At 38.0% G+C, this 21,005-nt stretch overlaps 2 protein-coding genes across 2 annotated transcripts; both read left to right on the top strand.

The window, feature by feature from the left end:
- The first annotated feature begins 13 nt into the window (after window positions 1-13).
- Window positions 14-9,683, top strand: LOC113676246 (calcium-binding protein 39). The gene is made up of 11 exons (XM_027192879.2): window positions 14-156; window positions 1,418-1,556; window positions 2,973-3,033; window positions 3,409-3,512; window positions 4,490-4,608; window positions 4,743-4,911; window positions 5,342-5,401; window positions 5,892-5,957; window positions 6,505-6,648; window positions 7,452-7,557; window positions 7,866-9,683. The coding sequence occupies exons 2-11, from the start codon at window positions 1,446-1,448 to the stop codon at window positions 7,922-7,924; spliced, it is 999 nt and encodes a 332-aa protein (XP_027048680.2). The 5' UTR covers window positions 14-156; window positions 1,418-1,445; the 3' UTR covers window positions 7,925-9,683.
- Window positions 9,684-10,848: 1,165 nt separating this feature from the next.
- LOC113676221 (A disintegrin and metalloproteinase with thrombospondin motifs 6) lies at window positions 10,849-20,985 on the top strand. Its single transcript, XM_089209749.1, is given in 21 exon segments — window positions 10,849-11,040; window positions 11,407-11,432; window positions 11,798-11,864; window positions 11,966-12,282; window positions 12,602-12,862; window positions 13,000-13,086; window positions 13,350-13,462; window positions 14,015-14,031; window positions 14,131-14,233; window positions 15,093-15,251; window positions 15,510-15,672; window positions 16,292-16,387; window positions 16,712-16,833; window positions 17,233-17,299; window positions 17,641-17,728; window positions 18,061-18,176; window positions 18,504-18,627; window positions 18,829-18,918; window positions 19,400-19,569; window positions 20,027-20,174; window positions 20,509-20,985. Coding segments are annotated over 21 exon segments (2,520 nt in total). The 5' UTR covers window positions 10,849-10,985; the 3' UTR covers window positions 20,640-20,985.
- Window positions 20,986-21,005: the final 20 nt, after the last annotated feature.

The raw sequence follows: 21,005 nt of genomic DNA, 5'->3' as shown, positions 1-21,005 counted from the left end.
GACCGTGAAAACTGGACCGATCGATGCTGGTAAGTCGCTTCCGTTGACTTGAACAGGAGAGCACATTGAAAACAGTCCTTTCTGGTGGTTTTTTTTCTACCTTTCATCGAATCGAAAGTTGATCGTACAAAGCAGAAGTAATTGCCAGCAATTTAGGTGAGAAATATCTTTGATGTAATTAGCTACTTGCATTAAAAAATCCGCATTCTTCCTGATCATATAAAAACTAGATGCTCATGAAATTCTTTAGTCTTTCACCTTCAATTTACAATTACGAAATTTCTGTTGCTTAAAAGCCGTTAATTTTCTCTGTTTGGATCAGTTTCTGGGCTTGCAAGTTACTGCAATTGTACAAGTTTGAAGAATCATTCTGTATCTTGAAATTAAATGCATGGGTGACGTACGCATGTAAAGCACCAGAAAAGTGAAAGTTATTTAATCCATGCAACCGAGTTCTTCAGCGCTTTGAAATCTACTCGTCGCTACCTTACAGGTTGCAATTAGGGGTAGGGTTTTTCCATACACAGGTTACTTAGTTATTGGAATACCTTTCAGATCATTCTTATCATTCAATATGTCGTGTAAAAATGAGAATATTCTGCCGACCGATTTTTAAACTGTGTAGTGCATTGATGTGTAGCGAATAATTTGACATGTTTCCTTAATAAGCTTAAAAAGAATCGTGTCTCTGATTTGGCAGTTTTAAATGAATTGATCTTCAAGCTTAGTTTTAAAACCTTAAATACTTTTTTTTTAATGCAGCTCTTGATTCCTATATTTTCAAGACTTTAGTAAATAAACATGTGAGGCAGTATATGCAGATCTGTAATGAGGGGTTGTCTAACACAAACACTAGCTTTATGAAAATTGACCTAAAAATACTATGATTGTGGCCAGGCATTTCTTCCATAAAGTATTTGTGCCTTTTTTTTTTATAGAGAATACATTTTTTTTTAAAGAGGCATCAAGAAATTAGGGCTTCAGGAACAACCTTAGTTGATTTCCATTTTGAAGTATCATCAGGCCTTTTAGATATTCAAAGTCAGTTTCTTACAAGAAGGGAATTTTTTTCAGGCATCCTTCTATGAAACAAACTGTGAGGTTCAGAGTCTGAGCATTTGATCTTGTAAATAGCATTTTTTAAAGCCTTATTAATTGTTTATTCCAAGCTTCATTTGACTACAACTGTCTTGCCTATGATTTACAGTATGTGAATTGATCAGAGATACAAATTATTATTGATGCTAAGTCATCCTCCTGTATGTCAGTGGCCTATTCAAAGAAAAAAAGTCATAGCAATTTTCAAAAGTTTTAATGATGATTACAGTTGCACATGAACCCATGCATAATCTGTGATACCTTTTACAACATTCTCCTGAAAAGCAAAGGTAGATTTGAAAAAGTTAACTTTATACAGGGACTGAGATCAACACTCTGGTAGAATCATGCCTTTATTTGGCTCATCCAAAAAGAGTCCTGCAGAACTTGTAAAGATTGCTCATGATGACTTACAAGTTATTGAAAATGAGTCCACTGGAAGCAGAAAATATGACAAGGTGAGTTATCTTCTTACGATATAAGAGGATACATGTACTTATTGACTGGGAGAGAGCCAAATATTTTCTGACTCAGTCATTACAAGATAATTTGGTTTTATCAATTGAGTTGATAAATTAACCTTTTAACTCCCATGAGTGACCAAGACAGAATTTCTCCTTGCATTATCAATACAATATCAACCAGATGAGTGGTGAGAATAAAGAAGAATATCAATTTGGGGATAATCACTTGATCCAATACTAAATTATCTGAACTAACATTAAAAGAATCGTATGGTTGACAGTAAGGAGAATTACAAATTTGATGTGGGAGTTAAAGGGTTAAATGTAAATTGGCCACCATAATTAATTTCTAAAGCTGATGTTTAGCGTTATCCCTTCATCATGTGCGCTGACAAAGGGGTAATGCTTGAAACATTAACTTTAGAAACTCTTTACAGTGGCCAATCTACAGTATGAACTCAGTTGATAACACCAAATTGTCTTGAAATACCCCTCGCTGATGCAGCAGTACAGTTTCTTTAGAAATTCCCCCCCATTGCCTTGGTCATTAGGCATGTTATGATATGATATACAAACAACTTGGCTGCAAGATATTACTGGCAAACAACATTACAGCCATTCATTTTTCATCAAGGTCAAGGAAAAGCAGAAAAGCACAAATTATGGGTTATTGTAATTAAATTGAGTGAATATATTGATTTTAGGGATCTTATCTCTTATTTGGTGATCAATATAAAGCTTCAACACTGGGTGGGCAATCTGAACCTTGCCTGGCTGGTCTACAAGGTTTTTAAGGTCTAGGTTTTAGAGCTTGTCCAATGTGTATCAAGTCACAGTCACTGATTTGCCTTTTACAAATAAATTGGGTGGGGTATTTGAACAAAATTTTTGCCCTGGGGTTGGGAATTTAACAAACAGTAACAGCCAGTTTTGCTACTCGTCAAGTATGCTACATTCAAGTTTGCTTCATGTTCACTACTTATGTGCCGAATTCACTACTTTCTTCATCCTATCATTCTATCATTTTACTTCCATGACCTTTTAGAACCAACATCTTGTTTTAAAGAAATCTGCCTTACTCAAACTGAAATGGGCACCATGTTTTTGCATATTATCATGGTGATTATCTACAAGAGAGGGAAATGGCAGACCTAGAAAAACAACTGTTAATGGCTAGCCCCTCTAACCTTTGGTCTGGAAGAGATATCTTGATGACTTCTTTTCACTGTGGGACATTTTTACAAAAGAAGCATACAGTTTTGTTGACTTTGCCAACATGTACCACCCTACAATCAGGTTTACTTGAATGTGAAACATAACCTTGCTTATCCTTGTTATTTTTACTTAAGTGTCTATGTTTAATTGTTTATGTCACCAAATAAAAATTGAAATGTTAATGATTATTTTCAGGCACTTGAAGAACTTGCTAAGACGCTAAGTGCTATGAAGACAATTTTGTATGGGTCTGGAGGTATTTTCATTTTTCTTTCAAGTACATCATTACAGCTCATTATCTAGTCTCCAAATTCTCTCATGGCAAGCTTTTTTAGAAAGACTATCAAGTTGAATGTTTGTGCTCACCTACCTGTGCTCTCCTGTGCTACAGTTGTGTGGGATTTCCCAAAAAAAAAAAAAAAAGCAAACAAATGCAATTCTTGCCAATGGTTCCTCATAGGTTGGCATTAGCCTTAAAATAAGCCAGCAGTTTCTGTAATCTTTGTCTGAGCTTGTTGTCTTAACTGCTGTCTACTTCCATACTTTCTTTTCTGCTTTCTACTCGCAAAAAGAAGGAAATACTTCTAATAAAAGTAATTAGTAACAAAAAAAATATGGAATCTTTTCTCAGACCAAGGTCCAGTGACTGAACATGTGGCCCAGCTTGCGCAAGAGATATACAATTGTGATCTCTTCAAGAACCTAGTACAACACCTACACAAACTAGATTTTGAGGTGATGTATTTTTTATTTATTATTATTAGATTTTTGACTAAATTTCCTGTTGTGTGTTATCTACTTTATGAGTTTCTGTGCTTGTAATGTCATGGTTTTTGAATTGCTACGAATGAATTAATGGGAAGAATTTTTAAGAAAAATTTTGTCTCCTTCAAGGCAATTCCCTTCTCAGAATACAGTGACATGACTTCTCTTATGAAAAAGTGGTAGAAGTGGTAGTTTTGTGAATCATATCTGATGGTGTAATATATAATGTGTTTGGAAATTTATTAAAGGTTGCATGGAGCTTTATCATCATTCTACAATAACTTGATTTTGCCCTTCTTCTTCTCTTTCTTTACACAAGAGCATCTAGCATGCATTATCAGCACCTACCATCAATGCAAGTGAAGAGTGGAACAGAGAGATATTGCATTGCTCATCTATCTGTCAATGATATCAATCAATTTTTTGAAGCCTTTAATCCTAATATAAGTGTGCATATTTTCCATACTGTTCTCTATGCATTTGCCTCTTTAGTTGGTGCTCAACTCCTTTATTTTCGTGGCTTTAAAGTTTGATTCAGAGATGATATTGCAAGGATAAATTAGCTACTAGTTACTCTCAGGGACCAAAAGGTTATGGGCTTCCCTGATTCTGATGATCACAACAGGAATCATACCAACTACTCTCTGAATAATTACTACTGACAAACTTATTTTGGTAAACTTACCAGCTGATGAGATCATGCCAAAAGCTATAACACCATTCCTCTTCTGCTTCTTATTGAATAAATTTTTAGAGTACATAAACTGAAACAAACAAACAAAAAATTCCCCCCAGCCTCTGATGATACATTTTGCTCATGCCATCATTTAATTGAAAACCCCTTTACAAGACTACCCTCATGTGCTCTATCAATTGACTACCAACATATTGTTAGAACTGTTTATGTATTGTGATACTGTCTAGTAATTAGCTTGCTTTCCATTTAGAGCAAGAAAGATGTGGCTCAAATATTTAACAGTGTTCTCAGAAGACAAATTGGAACTCGAAGTCCAACTGTGGAGTACATTATGGACAATAAAGAGATACTTTTTCTCCTTGTCGGAGGGTAAGTTTGTGATCAAATGTTTAGTGATCTCTTTAATTAATAATTAATTCTTACTCATAAGTTATATTAATGCCTGTCTGTTTTTCACCATTCTGATTTCACTAATCTTGATTTTTTTCTTTCTACTGTTTCAGTTATAGAAGCCAGGAAGTGGCTTTAAACGATGGGATTATGCTCAGGGAATGCATCAAATATGAGCCCTTAGCCAGAGCTGTGCTAGATGATCAAAGGTTCTATAGGTTCTTTGAATATGTCGAAATGTCAACATTTGACATTGCCTCTGATGCATTTTCAACATTCAAGGTATGTGTCAAATTACAGTAAATGGCTGTTAATTGTTCTTTTTAATTTAATTAATCTTATGTCATTTCTTGTAAGTTTGTCCCTTTTGTTGCTTCATATCAAAGCTCAGGAAAGGGTGTAGAAAGATAAGTCATAAAATATGTTTAATACTGCAGTCTCTCTGCGATGACTACTTGAACCTCTCACTCCCAAGATCTACTTAACAATTCTCCTTACTGTCTGCCATGCAATTCTCTTGATGTTAGTTTGGAGAATCTGGATCTCCTTATAATCCCATATTTAATATTTCTTTAGTGTTGTCACTTTTCTACTTAATATTGTATTTGTATTGTAAAGAGAAATTCTGTCTTGGCCCCCATGGGAATTAAGTGTCAAATTATGATAATTCGTTCCTTAATTTCTCTCTCTCTCTCTCTTGTCACATCTGTAGGATCTCCTTACTAGGCACAAGATTGCATGTGCAGAGTTTCTGGAGAAAAATTACGAAAGGGTAACAAGAATTCATGTATACTGCTCTGTTTTATTTCAATTTTCCATTTCTTTCATTTTTCATACAGTACCATTCTTACAAAGCTTACATTAACAACATTTTCATGTGCACCTACTTCTTTACTTAACTAACAGTGCAGTACATACTTAGAAAGTATTCAATACATACCTTATTAAACTATGTAGAAGAAACTGTGATACATTACATTTCAGTCAATGATTTGCATTTGCATGCAAATGAAGACCAGGACTTGCTTTTACTTCTGATGTCATGCAAACTCTTTTTTTAGAGTTATTTTTAGGCATAGTTTTTACTATAGAAGTAATTAATGGCGGGGATTTGATTTGTAAGTTTTGTGGTGTTAGCCAGGAGTTTGTCTAATTGTCTTTTGCTGTTTGATGCTTTTTGTGTGCTTTTCCATACATTTTTTATGTGATTGTTGTGCCTGTCAGCCCAATGAATTTGCTGTTTGTTTTTTTCTTTCCCAAAGTTTTTTGGACATTATTCCAAGTTACTGAACTCGGATAATTATGTAACAAAAAGACAGTCACTAAAGGTAACTAAGTAGATTTCAGTTCATTTTAGCTGAGTATTTAACATTTATTTTAAGTATAGATGCATGCAGCTCTAATATTTATGTAATGTTTACTGCAGCTATAATTTTGACTTAAACTCTGTTGGATTGTTTTTGTTTTATCCAATTTCAAATATTACCTGATATGAAGTTTGACTCCACTTGACAAATACCATGTATTGGGGTAGTAAGTTTATTGATAGATGTTACTTTGAGTAACTTCTTATTCTGCTCTTGTAACTGAGAGACTCACAAACCCATTCAGGCCTTGCTTTGGTTGTGACAAGTTAGTTATGGACTGACCTGTTGCCAGTAGGTCCAGGACATGCATGAAACCAAAAAATAATGCTGAGTACTTAATGCTGTTGCTTTTGGTTTCATTTTCCTTAGAAACACAAAGACATTCTGTAGATATTTCTCAGTGGAAAAAGTCAAGAAAATAAATAATTATATTTCCTATGGTCACAGTTTTCTGACCATTTTACAGTAACAACATTTGCAGTTAGCTGAATTTTTTTCCATGCAATAGCTTCTTGGTGAGCTGTTATTGGATCGGCATAACTTTACTGTGATGACAAAGTACATAAGTAATCCTGAGAATCTGAAGCTGATGATGAACATGCTGAGAGATAAGAGTAGAAACATTCAGTTTGAAGCATTCCATGTATTCAAGGTAAGGTCTGATCTTGTTTGGGTTGTTACTCCATAACAGCTTCCCTCTTGGTAGAGCTGTTACTAAGAGAGGATAGCCGGCTAAAATTGTGGTTAATCTGTCATCTTTCGATGGCTTCTCTCAGCATTGTTGCCCTAAGTGCCGATGAAAAATGTACAGTGATTAATATACCATCATAGAAATTTACGTAGCAGCCATTTCCCTATTCCAGGTGGAATTGGATCAGCATAATTTGTCAGCAACAGGTTCAGTTGTGTGACTCAGTTTCCATACTCACTTGTATGCCTGGGACAGAACAGTTAACAGCACTATTGAATGGTTCCCACTCTTGTGTTTGATCTGACGAAAGTAATCAGCAACCATGATAATCTGGAAACCTTATTTGCCTTCTATTTTCAAACCTATCGACAACCTTGTTGTGTGAGTCGCATATTTTGCCAAGAATTCATCACAATGAACCTGACTAGGTTTAACCCTTTAATGATCACCAACTTAAGAAACTCTTGATTGTTAGACAAATTCTCCTTGTCAGCACCTCAGTAAATGTACAGAGAACAGTATGGAGAATACGATTACTGATGTTAGGGTGGAAAGGGTTAAACACACAAACTTCTCCATCGAGCCCAGTGCATCAACTAGTAAACTGTACAGTCAGCTTTTTTTGTTTTGTTTTGGTTTTTTTTTTTCATTGTTTGTTTCTGTTTTTTTGGCTTTAGGTGACTGTGTTTTTTTTTTGTATTAAATGACTAAGGAGTATTTTTTCGATTCCATAGATTTCAGTTGTTATGGTATTCTTTCCACAGGTATTTGTTGCAAATCCTAATAAAACCCCGCCAATCCAGGAAATTCTTGTTAAGAACAAAGACAAACTTGTCGAGTTCCTAACTAGTTTTCACAATGACAGAACAGGTAATGTGGTAATTAGCTGTCATGGGATCATGAAATGTTGAAAATCTTACTGATTAGTCAGAAAGTCTAGTTTCCTTGACTCATTTGCAACTCAGAATCTTGAACCTTGAATTCAGCATTGATTTTTTAAATGAGGATCTCGTTGTAAAGATAAATTGTAATGAAAAATTGTAGAAGCTTTAGTACTTTGGCAGGGTTTTTTTTTACTGTAAAAATGCCTTTCATCTTGAAATGGCCTGGTAGATTTAAGACCTTAGATCGTTTCTCTATGCATTTCTTGATGGAGTTTTGATTTTTGTTTCTTGCAGAGGATGAGCAGTTCAATGATGAAAAAATCTATCTAATCAAACAGATCAAGGAACTGTAATCACCCCAGTGTGGAAAGTAGTGTAAATCTTATTTTGTATCCAATATCAAGTATGTTTTTAACACCAGCGATCTTCGCGATGTCTAGAATGAAACAGCTACAGTACATCATACAGCTCTTGACAAAACCGTTAGGAGTGTAGACCAGGGAAACAGTGCTTATTTTGGGGGGATATGTATCATGCTTAGAAATAATTGATCTGAGAATACTTCTAGGGGAGCGGAAAGTTCTTTGAGACAAACAAGTAAGAAAGAAAGTTGTCATTAATGAGTGGAGCCCAGTTATGTTATGAGCTCGAGATTTCTATCGCGTGATGGCTGTTGAGGACGAAGCAAGAATAAATGATCACGCATACAAAGCGAGGGGAAATGATTTAATTGTTTGAGCATAAATCTTCAAGTTATTCAAAACTAAACAACAGGACAAGCTCATGTTTTATTTGATTTTGTTTACAACCATACACTGCGAGGCTACTCACTTTTCCAACTGTTTAAATATAAACGGAATAATGAGCGAGTAGCATAGAAAATCAGATTTTTGTTTTACTGATGGAACACTAGTAGATTTATACCAATATACAGTATACAGTATGACGCTTTTCTTTGTAACTTAAAAAAATTAATTTTCAATTCTCGCGTTTAGTTGCTAGACATCTCCTGCTGCTTCAGTTAAGACAGTTTGGTGTTTTATGAAAATGACACCCATTAAGTGATACGGTTTGTTATTCTCACACATATTTAGAGGATAACGTATTAATATTGTGAGGAAAAGTTATGTGTCAATAATCTGTGAGAGTTGAAGGATACAACAAGAGACAGTGAAGCTTTGAGACTGAATTCCTCATTGCTAATGTGAACACTTCCATGTGTTGTTATTTGTAGGTTACTCCTGTTTTCGGAGATCCCTCGGGGATTTATTTGTCGCGGTTTCTTGAGGCCCCCTACTTACCACCACCAAAACGATTAAGTGACACGCGAGGTGCTTGTATTTCCTGCAGTTCTTTCTCTGAGCTTGGTCCTCTTGTCGTTCCATAAATTACCTGTATTCATACATTGTATGAAGGGTGTCTTTCAGATCTTAATTCTTAAACTTGTGTTGGCACTCTAGGTAGAGGTAAACGTGTTTCACTATCTTCCTCTTGTAAATCGCAGAGAGTTATTTCATGAGTAAATGTATGGTTCAAAGGGGTAGATCCTAGCTCATCTTTTCTTAAGAATACAGTTCTACAGCTATTAACAGTTATTGTAGGAGGTGCTGAGATCGTTTAGACATTTACTAGTCTGTTCTTTATCTCTTCACACCAGCTGTGACCGTGCTCTTGCCTTGGTCTAAGATAATCAAATTTGGAATCTGTGACTATTTTCAACGCGATGCTGATATCGCGTTTGTTAAGTTGGCTTTGACTGAGCTGTAAACCTTGATCAGGTTTAGTTCGAGGAGTTACATCGTGCCCAATACAGTTTAAAAAATGTGCCAAATTTTCAAATTTGCCTCTTTCAATCCATGTCAATCTTCTCTTTTGAGTTATTCGGCGTTTTTGGTGTTTATTAATGGAAATGGAGTATTAAAGGTTCCTTCTAACTAAGATTGTGCTTAAATAGATGAAAAAATGCACGATTTATATACACACATTATTACACCAGAACAGTGTTCTCTTTTTGTGTAGATAGTTGTCCACTGATAATAGATTGATCCAGGCGAGGGTTTTGCGTTGAAATTTCTTGATTTTTTAGAAAAGAAATATAGAATGAAATTATCCTGATATTTAAAGACTGTTTAATAGCGGTAATTTGCCCATAAGGGTGACGAGTTAGTAATGAGATGCGTAATCACCCCTGCGCTTTACACATTAAGGAATCTTCAGCTACTTTAACTGTACTGCATGTAGCCCTTATTTAGGCGGCAAATGCACCCCAAGTAACTGCAAAGGAGGTAAATTAACCTCGTTTTTAACTGTTTAACCCCTAATAGTGACTAGCATCCAGTCTCTCCTTACAATATTATCCCAAATTCCAACATTAAGGTCATGAGAATGAAGGAAATGATCAGCAAGTGAAAAAGCCCTTGGTTGTTAAACACATTCTCCTTGTCTCGTCCTTAGGAGCGTGTTTAGCGTCTTTACCCTCCTGTGCGATATCCAATGCACGTCTTTCTCTGCATCTGTTTCGTGTCAATTATGATACAGTCAAGAAAATGCATTACTACAGTAACTGTAATCATCAGTTTGATGACTGCCGGTAACTAAATTTAGACAACAAAGCAATTGGCCTCTGTTCGACGATAATAAACTTTTATTAAAACCGTTTTTTAGTTCATTTGAGTATAAAACTGTCTTAATTCTGTCATGATTGCTGCCAGAACGCCCACTGTTTCAAAGGCTTGCTCCCTGTGCTACCGGACTGTACCGTAATGTACTAATGATTGACTGATCGATTGTCTCCGGCTAATACACGTAAATACGTGTTCAGTAAACTAGCATCAAAATAAGCTCATAAGCAAAAACTCAGTGGTGTCGTTAAAACTCTCCTATCCATCCGTTTAGGATCCATAACATTTTTACTTGCACTTGGTAGCTCTTCTGAGGTATGTATCCATAAGCTGTATGAGAAGTTCACAGCGGTATAATGTAGCAGTCGACTATCATAGGTTTTCTGTTGAACAATGGCCCGGCGATTGATTACGATACGTGGCTGTTTAGGTCATGAACACTTCGACACCGTTTATGACAAGTAATGGACATAAAATGAACGATTAGTGCAGAATTCTCAGACATAGAAAAACGGGAAACGGTGGCTTTCCCTACTCGTTTTCTATCTCTCAAAGACAATTCGTCACCGTTTCAGGCACCATCTTGATAATCCATTTATAATATGAAAGTCACAAATACCATGATCGTAAACGACACAAGAAGAGAGCAGCTGATTTATTCTTTATAATCGTGAAACGCTGATATCAAAACGTTACTTACTATCTCTCTAGAGAAAATGGCTGAAATCTAAGATTCCGTTAGTATCAAAATAAGATACTTGATAGGTAGGCACTCTAATTTCTGTTTTGCAGCATGAAAACTGCCATGTTGGTCTGTTTGTGGTTTGCTGTTCTGTTATCAACTGGAGGTATGTTGAACGATATCACCTTGAAACAGAATGTCTTGGTTGGTCAGTAGTTAGTGTAGTCAGCGTAACGTGCAAGGTTATGCTTGCGTTTGCCTTTGGCGTCACGAAAAATCGAACTGCAAGGGTTGAAAGACTCGGTTCAGTATGGTCAGCTTCAAACGAGGCTACAGAATAACCAATTTATCTAAAGCAGGGTGGCAGAAGTTCGCAATATCAGACCTAGGCTGGGATATAAGTGGGGCCGGTTCTAACCGCCGTTCAAAATATTCTTTGATATCATATGATGCCATTGGACTTCGATACGATTCATGTTTCATATATCTAAAACCTCATCGTTTAACAGCAACACTGGTTATCTATCTCTAGGTTCTGCTCATGGACCGCCGACAAAGGTATGTGCATATGTGGTTATCTAAAACAAGCAAATAAACAAGAATAAACTCTAAAAAACAGATGAACAGAATAAACAAAACAATATGCAGTGCCGCAGGCAATCAAACGAACAATATACGACCATAATGGGAAAGTTTCGTGTCTTGAATTTCTTCTCCTTGTATCCTTGTAATGGACGGTAAGAGTTCTTCGCTGGAGCTCACAAATGGGGAGCTTGTTCGTGAATGGCCAGGGCCTCCACAGCACCAAAGAAGGGGCGTGGGGGGAAGGGTGAAGGGGTATCCCAAACGTTTGGATCATGTATTTATTGTTTGAAGTGCAAAGAAACTCCATCAGAAAATGATTTTCAATCTTCACTTTAAAGAATTTACACCGCATTATGACGAGGAAAGAAATAATGGAACATTTTGGCGTATCAGAACACAACGAAGGTGAGTGGAGAATATACAGCAAATGAATCAAACGTAAATGCGGCAAAATTAAGACTGAGTGTTTATTTTTTATCATTTTCTCTTGTTTTATAACATTCTAGTTCCAGAATACGACGTAATTATTCCATACCATTCAAAAGAAAGTGGTAAATTCGTCTCTTTATCCCTCGACCAATCGCGACACCGAAGAAGTGTAGGTGAATCCGAGGTCACGCACTACAAATTGGCCGCGTTCGGCCAGGAGCTTCATGTGACACTAACACGAAATAGTATACTGATGAATCATGGGCTCGCTGTCAGGACTCAAAACGTCGATGGAACGATGACTTCACGTCCTGTATCAGAAAATACGTTTTACCTAGGACATGTTTCTTCGGATCCGGGTTCTGTGGTGGCCGTTAGCGAATTGGGAGGACTGGTAAACAAAATTATTTTAAGATTACATTGACAAGGAGTGGTTGAGTAAGGTTTGGTTTTCAGAGAGAAATGGCATACATCTCGCACATAAAAGCAGCTCCCTACCCCAGTTAAAGAGGTGAATTTTCACACACAAAATAGGGGCAGTAGGGTGGTTCAAATGCTCTTCTTCCATCTTTCAGTTCCGTCTTATAAAGGTTCTAATTCTGCTTTCTTTGAGTTAACTCCTGGTTAAGTCTTAAGTGTAAACTGTGATTTTGATAAGCCAGTCAAGGAACATTGGTAGCTTAAACTATAATTATCTGTACCCTCCTCACCAGACTGGTATCATACGGACATCACGTGATACTCTTCTTGTCCGTCCTCTTCCCGCCCGACTGGCCAGACACGTGACTGACAATTTTAAAACGTTACCGCATCTGGTGATCAAGATTTCTGTGATGCCCAGACTCAGGCAGAGACGATCCTTGGACAGTGGCGTGAAAAAATATTTAGAAGCTGCATTGGTTGTTCTAACCGACATGGAGGACAAATACGGTCACAATGGGACTGTTCATAGGCTCCTTGTCATGGCTAATATTGTAAGTATCCGAGAGGGCCTGCCCGCTATGATGCACGTGCGAATCACGTGTGAGTCGCATGTGACGTATGTGTTCCGCGTGCCGATCAACGTTGTGCTTCCACTCCAAATATCTTTGTAAATCTTGTTGTTCCTTAGGTTGCAGGTTTGTTTCAGGATGAATCCATTGGAGCCACAAAAATAAGATACAGCATCAACAGGATTTTGGTCCTGCGACCTAAAGAGGTAAAGGAAAAACAAATGATTTATACGATTCATTGACAGAGGTGATCGTTCTTTTTGTTCACTACCCACGTCAAGTTATTGCATGATGGATATCCAGGTGAAATCGAGTTTGGTTCGAGTTAGCGCAAGGCTTGAGGGATAAACTTGCCCTTCTAATACAGGTTTACTTGATCATTTAGAACCCCACAAGAACCAAAATTAGTTCACATTTTGGAAAAGTTGATATTTTGACTCTCATTGTCATAACGATTTTATTTTCTTAGCTGGGAATCCAGAGTTCTGATTCTAACCAATTGAAGCTGGTGCGAGTGATCAAATGGATGAGGACGCAATATGGAAGACAGCGTCCTTTTGATGCTGTCACCTTCATTTCAGAGTAAATACAATTAGTCATTCTTTCCTTTAATTTTTTCAAGGATGTATTGCCATGTGCCACTCGACCGGCCTGATGAAAAGAGGGTAGCCTGTAGCCTGTAGCGTTATATCAATACCTGTAAACGGAACGAGATAGATGCTCGGAGAATAAAAAGATGCGGGTTGAAGCGTGGGTCCTGAGCCTTTCTCTTCTTTTTCGTGCTGCGCTACTATAGTGCCCTGATAACGATCTGAACGCTTTAGAAAAGTTCATGAGAGGGGGATTTAAGCCCCAGTAACTTGAGGATGTGTATAAGATAGTGGTCTGATTATCTTCAAGGCAGATAACTGTGTTGTGTTTTTGGTTAAGACATTTTACTCTCACAATGCCCCTACCTACCCAGGGTCGAGGCGCTGTAATCCCACCCAGGAGTATAAATGGGTTCAAGGTCACTGTCAGGGAAACTTTGATAAAATGTCGAGTGACGCCCTAACAACCAATACCACAAGAGATGTAATTCTCCCGTTTTAATTTTAATGCTTCTAACCAGTATATCTTTTTTGCTTTTACTAGCGGACCTGATAAAGCGGGTACGTTACAATATTCCTTATCTAAAATCTTTGTTTTATCTTATAGCATTTAGAAGAAATCTATCTCCAGTTTTTTCCTTTTTGAATTTCTTCTTACAGTCAAGAGTAGTGCGAATACTATGTGTCGTCAGGTGACTGCGTCTGCTGTCACTGATATTGGACTGGGAACTGCTTGGTACATCGCGCATGGAATTGGACACAAGTGAGTATTGCGCCAGCTTCTTCTTCTTCTTCTTTTTTCTACCAGAAAGGAAAATTCGCAACTAATTTTTTTGGGAATATGTTTGTTGAAAGACTAAATGTAGTATGCAAATTTGCTTGCCGACAACGTGGAAGATTGAAGAAATGTAAAATGGCTTCCGTGTTTACATAGCCTGATGTAAACACGCGGAAGGTTGGGAGAACACGAGATAAGCGTAGGAAACTACGACGCGAAGTGGAGTGGTTTCCAGCTTATCGACTCGATAAGCTGGAAACCACTCCGCTTCGCGTCGTAGTTTCCTACGCTTATCTCGTGTTCTCCCAACCTCCCAAGTGTTTACATCAGGCTATGTAAACACGGAAACCATTTTACATTTCTTTTATAAAATAACTAATGAAAGAGGAACGAAAACCGTGTTTACATACGCTCATGTAAAATGGTTTTATGGCCAATCAGAGCGCGTACTATTTGAATTATTTTATAAATCAGGCTTAATATGCAACACCCCGAGTTTCCTTAGTAACCTTTGTTTGGTCTTATCTGGCAATCCTCTCTCCCCATCCCCTTCCCCTACAACGGCAGCGAATGAGACAGGGAACATAGGAAATGCGGTAGGAATGTGCTAACGTTATAACGCATCTGAAAATGTGATATACTTAAGTTCGTGTACTTTATGAGGCTTACCATGAAGGTCTCATTTTAAGGGAACAACTATTTATTTGCATGGCAACAGAAGACCTTTGTTCGGAAAATCTTCTTTGTTGTCTCTGAGGTGGGCCGGGTGGCAAAATAGGGAACTTGGACATGAATTTAGACATACTCATTCTTGAGTTTTCTTTCTTTTATAATTCATGTACAGTATGGGATTGGATCACGATGATGATAGTGCTGATAGTGCTGATGGTGCTGATTGTCCGAATTACAAGTATATCATGTCATCAGAGAAAAACACAGCTCCTACGAGTTATATGTGGTGACCTTGCAGCAGGACAAGAATTCAAATATTTTTGAACTCAGGGTGAGTAACGAATTTCACGTGTACCTTGACTAACTGTTGAAGGAAAGATTAATATCATCCTCTCAGTTCTTATTTTCCAATTTAAGAAAAAAAATGGCCATTTCAAAACGATCGTACGGAACGCTGTTCTGGAATTCTTTCTTCGCTAACTCGCGCTCTGGTTCTCTTCTTTCCGTCATACAGGTGTCACATCATTCGATTTAAACTACTTACTCGAAGTTTCTTGAGCTATAATTAGCGTGTAACTTCCTCTTTCAGTAACCGTTCATGGTGTCTTAACGACCCACCAGTTTTAGCACATGCCCCAACCCTACCCCCACGGAATAGAGGCAAGCTACCAGGCGAGATCATTAATGGAGACCAACAGTGCAGAGAAGCTTTTAGTGAGGATTTTAAGCATGCTTCAAGGGAGAAACTTAGGGTACGTATAATGATGATGAGTGTGAACGACGGCTCTTGGTTCCAATGAAACCTGCGAGTCTTCTTTTCCCCGAAGTGTCTAAGAAACAGATTAAAGTTAACAAGTCTGAATATTTCCATTTTTTCGAGTTATCGTTCCGCAATTTCCTGTTCATCTTAATTCCTCACATCTGACGTAAAAATGCCCACCATCCTTGAGAGAGAAGGAGCGATCTCCACTTCACTCTACAGTTACAATCTATATCGCAATATAAAGTTCTCTATAGGAGAATTCGTGGTTCAGCGTCCTTTACACTGGATTGAAAACGGTCGTGAATATAGCCCCCTTGGGTCTTTTTGTAGCATTTCCTGCACAGGACACTCCGTCACTTTGGCAGTACCTTTTTCCATTCGGGAGTATAAATTTGTAGAGGGAATTTTCATGTCGTGGGAACCTGACGAAATTTTGAAGGGAGGGTGGGGTGGGGTAAACTACCATTGACTAGCACCTTTTGCAGAAAGAGTAACAAAAAATAAAGGAGAAGGCGCGGCAGCTAAGTCGTTGAGTATTGCATGTAGACTTTGAATCAACTGTGGTCGACATAACTTTTAATGACATGTTTGTTCTCTAATTAAAACAGCAAGACTGCGGAACACTGTGGTGTGACAATGGTAAGGGAACTGTTCTCTTTGCTGATTCAAGAGTCGCTGATGGCACAGATTGTGGAGTCAATAAGGTAAAGACCGTGTTATTTTATATAACCAGGCAACAACAAGAGAACAAGATAAATGGGAAAGAAAGAGATGCTACAGCTTTGTGGTTTGTGATGAATGACATATAGCTCGTGAACTCTCGTTCAGCTTATTGATTGACTGATACCTTTTGAGAAATTTTACGTTCAAATGTAACAAGTGAAAAAAGAGATAGAAATATTGGAAAAAGTTTATGAAGTCAGCATGGTATGATAAAAAGACAGATATATGGTAAAGAAACTCAATATAACCAGTCATAACAGGAATTTTTTCCCCTTTTTTGATAATTGTTTCTGAAATTTCTCCAGTGGTGTATGATTGGATTCTGTGTGCTACGTGACGAGGCAAAGAAGCTTGGAAAATGGTCTCCTTGTTCCAGGAGTTGTGGGGGTGGAGTGCAGTTTAAAGAAAAAACCTGTTCATCTGTCAGGTATATTATAATAAATATTTTGGTCTTTGATTATTTTCAAAGTGCAAAGTAAGAGGAACAGAGTTGCATGGTGGTTAAACCGCTGGCCATCGAAACGAGAATTGGGTTCGAGCCGTGGCTTGATTTTCATTTTGGGAATTGAGTGTCGAAACAAAGCGGGATTGTTTTGGTTTTGCTTTGCTCATCTCTGTGATTGGTCCAGAAAACCCACGCCTCTTCCTCGATCAATCAGATTCAAAACGAAAACCAATCGCAAATTGGCCTTCCGCGTTTTTTTGCGCCTCAATCAGTTTTCTTGTTTCTATTTTGAGTCCTCACCGGTTCCCCATGATGCTTTATTTTCCTTCTTCTGATTGGTTGTTGTGAACTTGCCAGCTACTTTTTGGGTATCATTCACAGCACTGATGGGAACGCACAACACTCATGTAAAGGAACTGTTCGGGAATGGAGAATCTGCTCTCGCCAAGTAAGGGAGAAACTATTTTTTAGCTATGGATAGTTGGTGATAAAGAAGTTTGTTTTCGCGCATGGAAATAAATATACAAAATAGGTTTACCGAAACCGACAGATTAAGCGTGCGGCGACATCAAATGTGTACGTGGTCATCATCTGATAAAAAAAAATGGGTGTTGTTCAGCAACATAACGAATAAAAATGACTCCCTTTTTTATTTGCATGAAACCAAAATTTCGATCGGGGCAGAGGTTGTTAACTTGCTACTTTTTCCATAGAAGGATAATTGCTTAAACAGGAGTAATTTTCTGTTCGCAAAAAAAAAACCAACATATTACTTTAAAATAACCACAGCCGTGTCCGAGGAGAAGCCACACGAGTTACAGAGACTTACAGTGTCGACAGAGGAACGCCGGGCACAAAGGAATAATCTTTCAATCAGGTTAGACTAATCCTTTTTCAGATGATCGAGGAGGATCAAAAATACGCTCTGACGAAGGGCAAACGCTCGAAACGTCAGCTTTGAAACTCTTAAGGGTGGCCAATTTACATTATCAGCTGATAATTTTCGATTATGTCGTCGAAACTGACTTCCGTTGAAGAGCTAATAACGGGGAGTCATTTTTAGTGCTGTAATCAACTTACAAGATACTAGATAGAGGCGCTTTTCTGTTTCCAGTTTTATTTTAACTTTTTGTCCGACGTCTTGCTCCGACCCGCTTTATGTGGCTTTGTCACTAACTGATGGTTTTTCATCACTTTTATCCTGTCAAGATCCTTGTGGCCTGTATTGTGGATCAGGACGAAGATGGCGTAAAGCTGGTAACGTTGATGATGGAACGCGCTGTTCAAGATACGGTTTAGATGTCTGTATTCAAGGTCGTTGCCAGGTAGAACGCGTCATGCATGGTGGCTTTCATCGTTCCCAACTGAACGAAAAACCAGTCGCTTTACCACCAGGCGAAAAATTCATTGGAAATTTGCCGCATTGTCCAATTATATCCTTTCATTTTCCGTATTGTGACGACTACTCAGATATGATAATTCATCCTTGAGTCCTGATAGACGATAAAGGCGCAACTGTGGACACATTTCCCCTCCAGCCATGCCCATAAACCATTCGTATTTAGTAGTAGCAGTTTAAGAATCGTTAGGAAACATTTTTAACTCGTGTAAACGAGTTTTATTCGATACTGACCATGCTTAACCCATTTCAGTCGGTAGGTTGCGACCATGAGCTGGGGTCTGGTGCGAGGTTTGACAGATGCAGAGTTTGTGACGGAAATGGTACATCATGCGTACATGTGACAGGAAACTTTACTGAACAATGGAATAAACTTGGTGAGTCTTACTTAACGTATCATGGAAGATGGTAAGACATAAAGACTTCTGTTACAAATTTGTAATCAGAAAAATGAATGCCAAAAAAGAGTAATGATAAAAGTACGGTAGAAATTTCTGTTTTTCTTGCGTCAAAGTTTATGTTTTTTTAAACTACACACTAGCAATAATCAAAGCTCGAGTTCAGCTTTTTTTTTCCAGGACCAAGAAACGCACGTGTTATTGTGGAACTACCGGTAGGAACCCTAAATGCAAAGTTTAAGGAAATGGAAAGGACACCCGATGCAATTGGTCAGTGAGTCTCGGCAAAATAGACATTTCATTTTAATTTTATCCCCTAGTAGTTAACCTACGTGCAAGCCCTCATCATTATTAGCGCTGCAGGACGTGTGTTTCTCCGCCCGCGGTAAGATTGTAGACGAGTCGGAGAGAGGCTTTCCGGGATTCTGCTTGCATGGCATTCCTCATTATCAGTGTTAGACCCCTTTCAAACTTATCACCGGTTCGCGTTCCGCGAAGCTACATATTTCCTGAGTTCGAAGAAACGTTCGTGCCTAAGCGCTGATAATGATGGCTTGCTTCAAGGCTACCTCATAGTAAACGTGCTTAGTAAGTGATCAAGTCGAGTTTTCTCAAATTAATCACTTATTATTGGCAAAAAATCCGTTCATTAGTTTGTTCCATATATTGGAGAATATTCTTAGCCGGAGAATGTTCTATCGTAGACAGTAATTTGAATTATTATCACTGAATAACGTTTTGTCTTTTACAGGTGTTCAAAATTCTGCTGGTCAGTACTTATCAAAGGGAAACAGTCGCACACCTCGAAAAGGGAAGATATTTCACGCAGCGGGAGCTCGGATATCTCTCTCTCAACCGACAACTTCATCTGCAGACGAGCTGGCCATAGAAGGACCCACCACTGCTTCTCTGAGGGTTGTGGTAAGTTAATCAAAGTATCAGGCAGCTATTGTCTTGGTGCTGGCAACAGAGCGGTCAAACGCCTGCGCATGTGCGAACATTAAAATGATTGACAGGCGTGTAGCCAGTATTTTTCAAAGGGGGGTCAAACTGTGTCAAAAAGAGGGTACTCACCAGTTTTCGCCACCTGAATATTGTAGGTTGTTTTCTTTAAAAAAAGAAGCTTGTAACTTTACATGTAAAGCGCATTTGATCACATCCTCCTGTATGTTAATTTGCGCTGTATAAATATTATTATTATTACAACGAGGCTACGACCCCCCTTGCTACGCCCTCGATTGAGATTCATGTCTACTGAGTGCCCAATATGACTTCAGAGGATGATGCACTGAGATTTTCTTATGTCTGTACATATTATCTTCTCCCCGGTGTGGATTCAAACACACCAGTGGGTCTCACCGGACCATTTTTTTCTCAGTTGATAAGGAATGGTCGGCGGGGAACAAAAGGAGTGCGATACCATTATTGTAGACCGCTGTTTGCATATGAAACCACAGGTGAATCAAGTACCACATTTGAGTGGAAAACCAGCGAATGGTCTCCTTGCTCAGTATCTTGTTCGACAGGTGAGTGTGCATCACGCTGGGAATGCAAAAGATGTTTCAATTTGTATTTTGATCTAATAAAGATAGTCTTAATCCACGCTGATCAGTGATTGAAATTGGCACCTACTTTTTCTGTTCTGCCCAAGAGTCATTGCGTCGTATTTTCGTTCCCTTTCCGAGTTGACTTATATTCAGTTGCGTTCAAGTTCATGTCTGTGTACCTTGAGTTTCTATCCATTTACTCGCTGCTCAGATCTTCACACATAAAAAGAAGCCCCCTCCATAAGGTTCTCTTAAGTTCCTACTTTGTTTCTATCCATGTGAACTTTTAATAAAGATTTGATCCAATCATTAGGTTTACAAACACGAGACATATGGTGTGTGCGATCTGATGACAAAACGCCGGCCAGCGTCACCGCTTGCGGCACTCAGAAAATGCCCGTAAAAAAAAAAGGCTGTAATGCGCAGGCGTGTATCGAAAAATAGACATCGCCAGAACAGACCAAGCAAGATGCAGAACAGTTTCTCTTCAGTTTTTTTTTTAAAAGAAACTTTGCTTAAACAATTCGATTCTGTTTTAGTTTTTGAGGTATTTTTGAAACAATTTTATCCACATTGGAAAATGATTCATTTCTCGAATTTAAATTTTGAAAAAAATTGTATTTCAATCTTTTCAGGCATCCTATGTTAATTTGTAATTAAATTCCAGTCATGCACAAAGGATAATTGTGAAACAACATGTAACACTACACGAACTTGTTCCCTAGGAAGTGCCTGGGCGTTTGATTTCAATCATCATTGAAATTTTTCAAATTTAAATATGAAAATAAAATTGAACTTATAATTTTATCT

The sequence above is a fragment of the Pocillopora damicornis genome, chromosome 6 (genome assembly GCF_964200805.1).
Source record: "Pocillopora damicornis chromosome 6, jaPocDami1.2, whole genome shotgun sequence".
Taxonomy (NCBI): domain Eukaryota; kingdom Metazoa; phylum Cnidaria; class Anthozoa; order Scleractinia; family Pocilloporidae; genus Pocillopora; species Pocillopora damicornis.
The sequence above is the reverse complement of the archived record's forward strand: the minus strand, read 5'-3'. Positions and strand labels throughout refer to the sequence as shown.

Coding starts and splice junctions, on each gene's coding strand:
- LOC113676246 (XM_027192879.2), top strand. CDS start 1,446: ATGCCTTTATTTGGCTCATCCAAAAAGAGTCCTGCAGAACTTGTAAAG. Junction 1,557..2,972: donor GAAGCAGAAAATATGACAAG/GTGAGTTATCTT, acceptor GATTATTTTCAG/GCACTTGAAGAACTTGCTAA. Junction 3,513..4,489: donor TACACAAACTAGATTTTGAG/GTGATGTATTTT, acceptor CTTTCCATTTAG/AGCAAGAAAGATGTGGCTCA.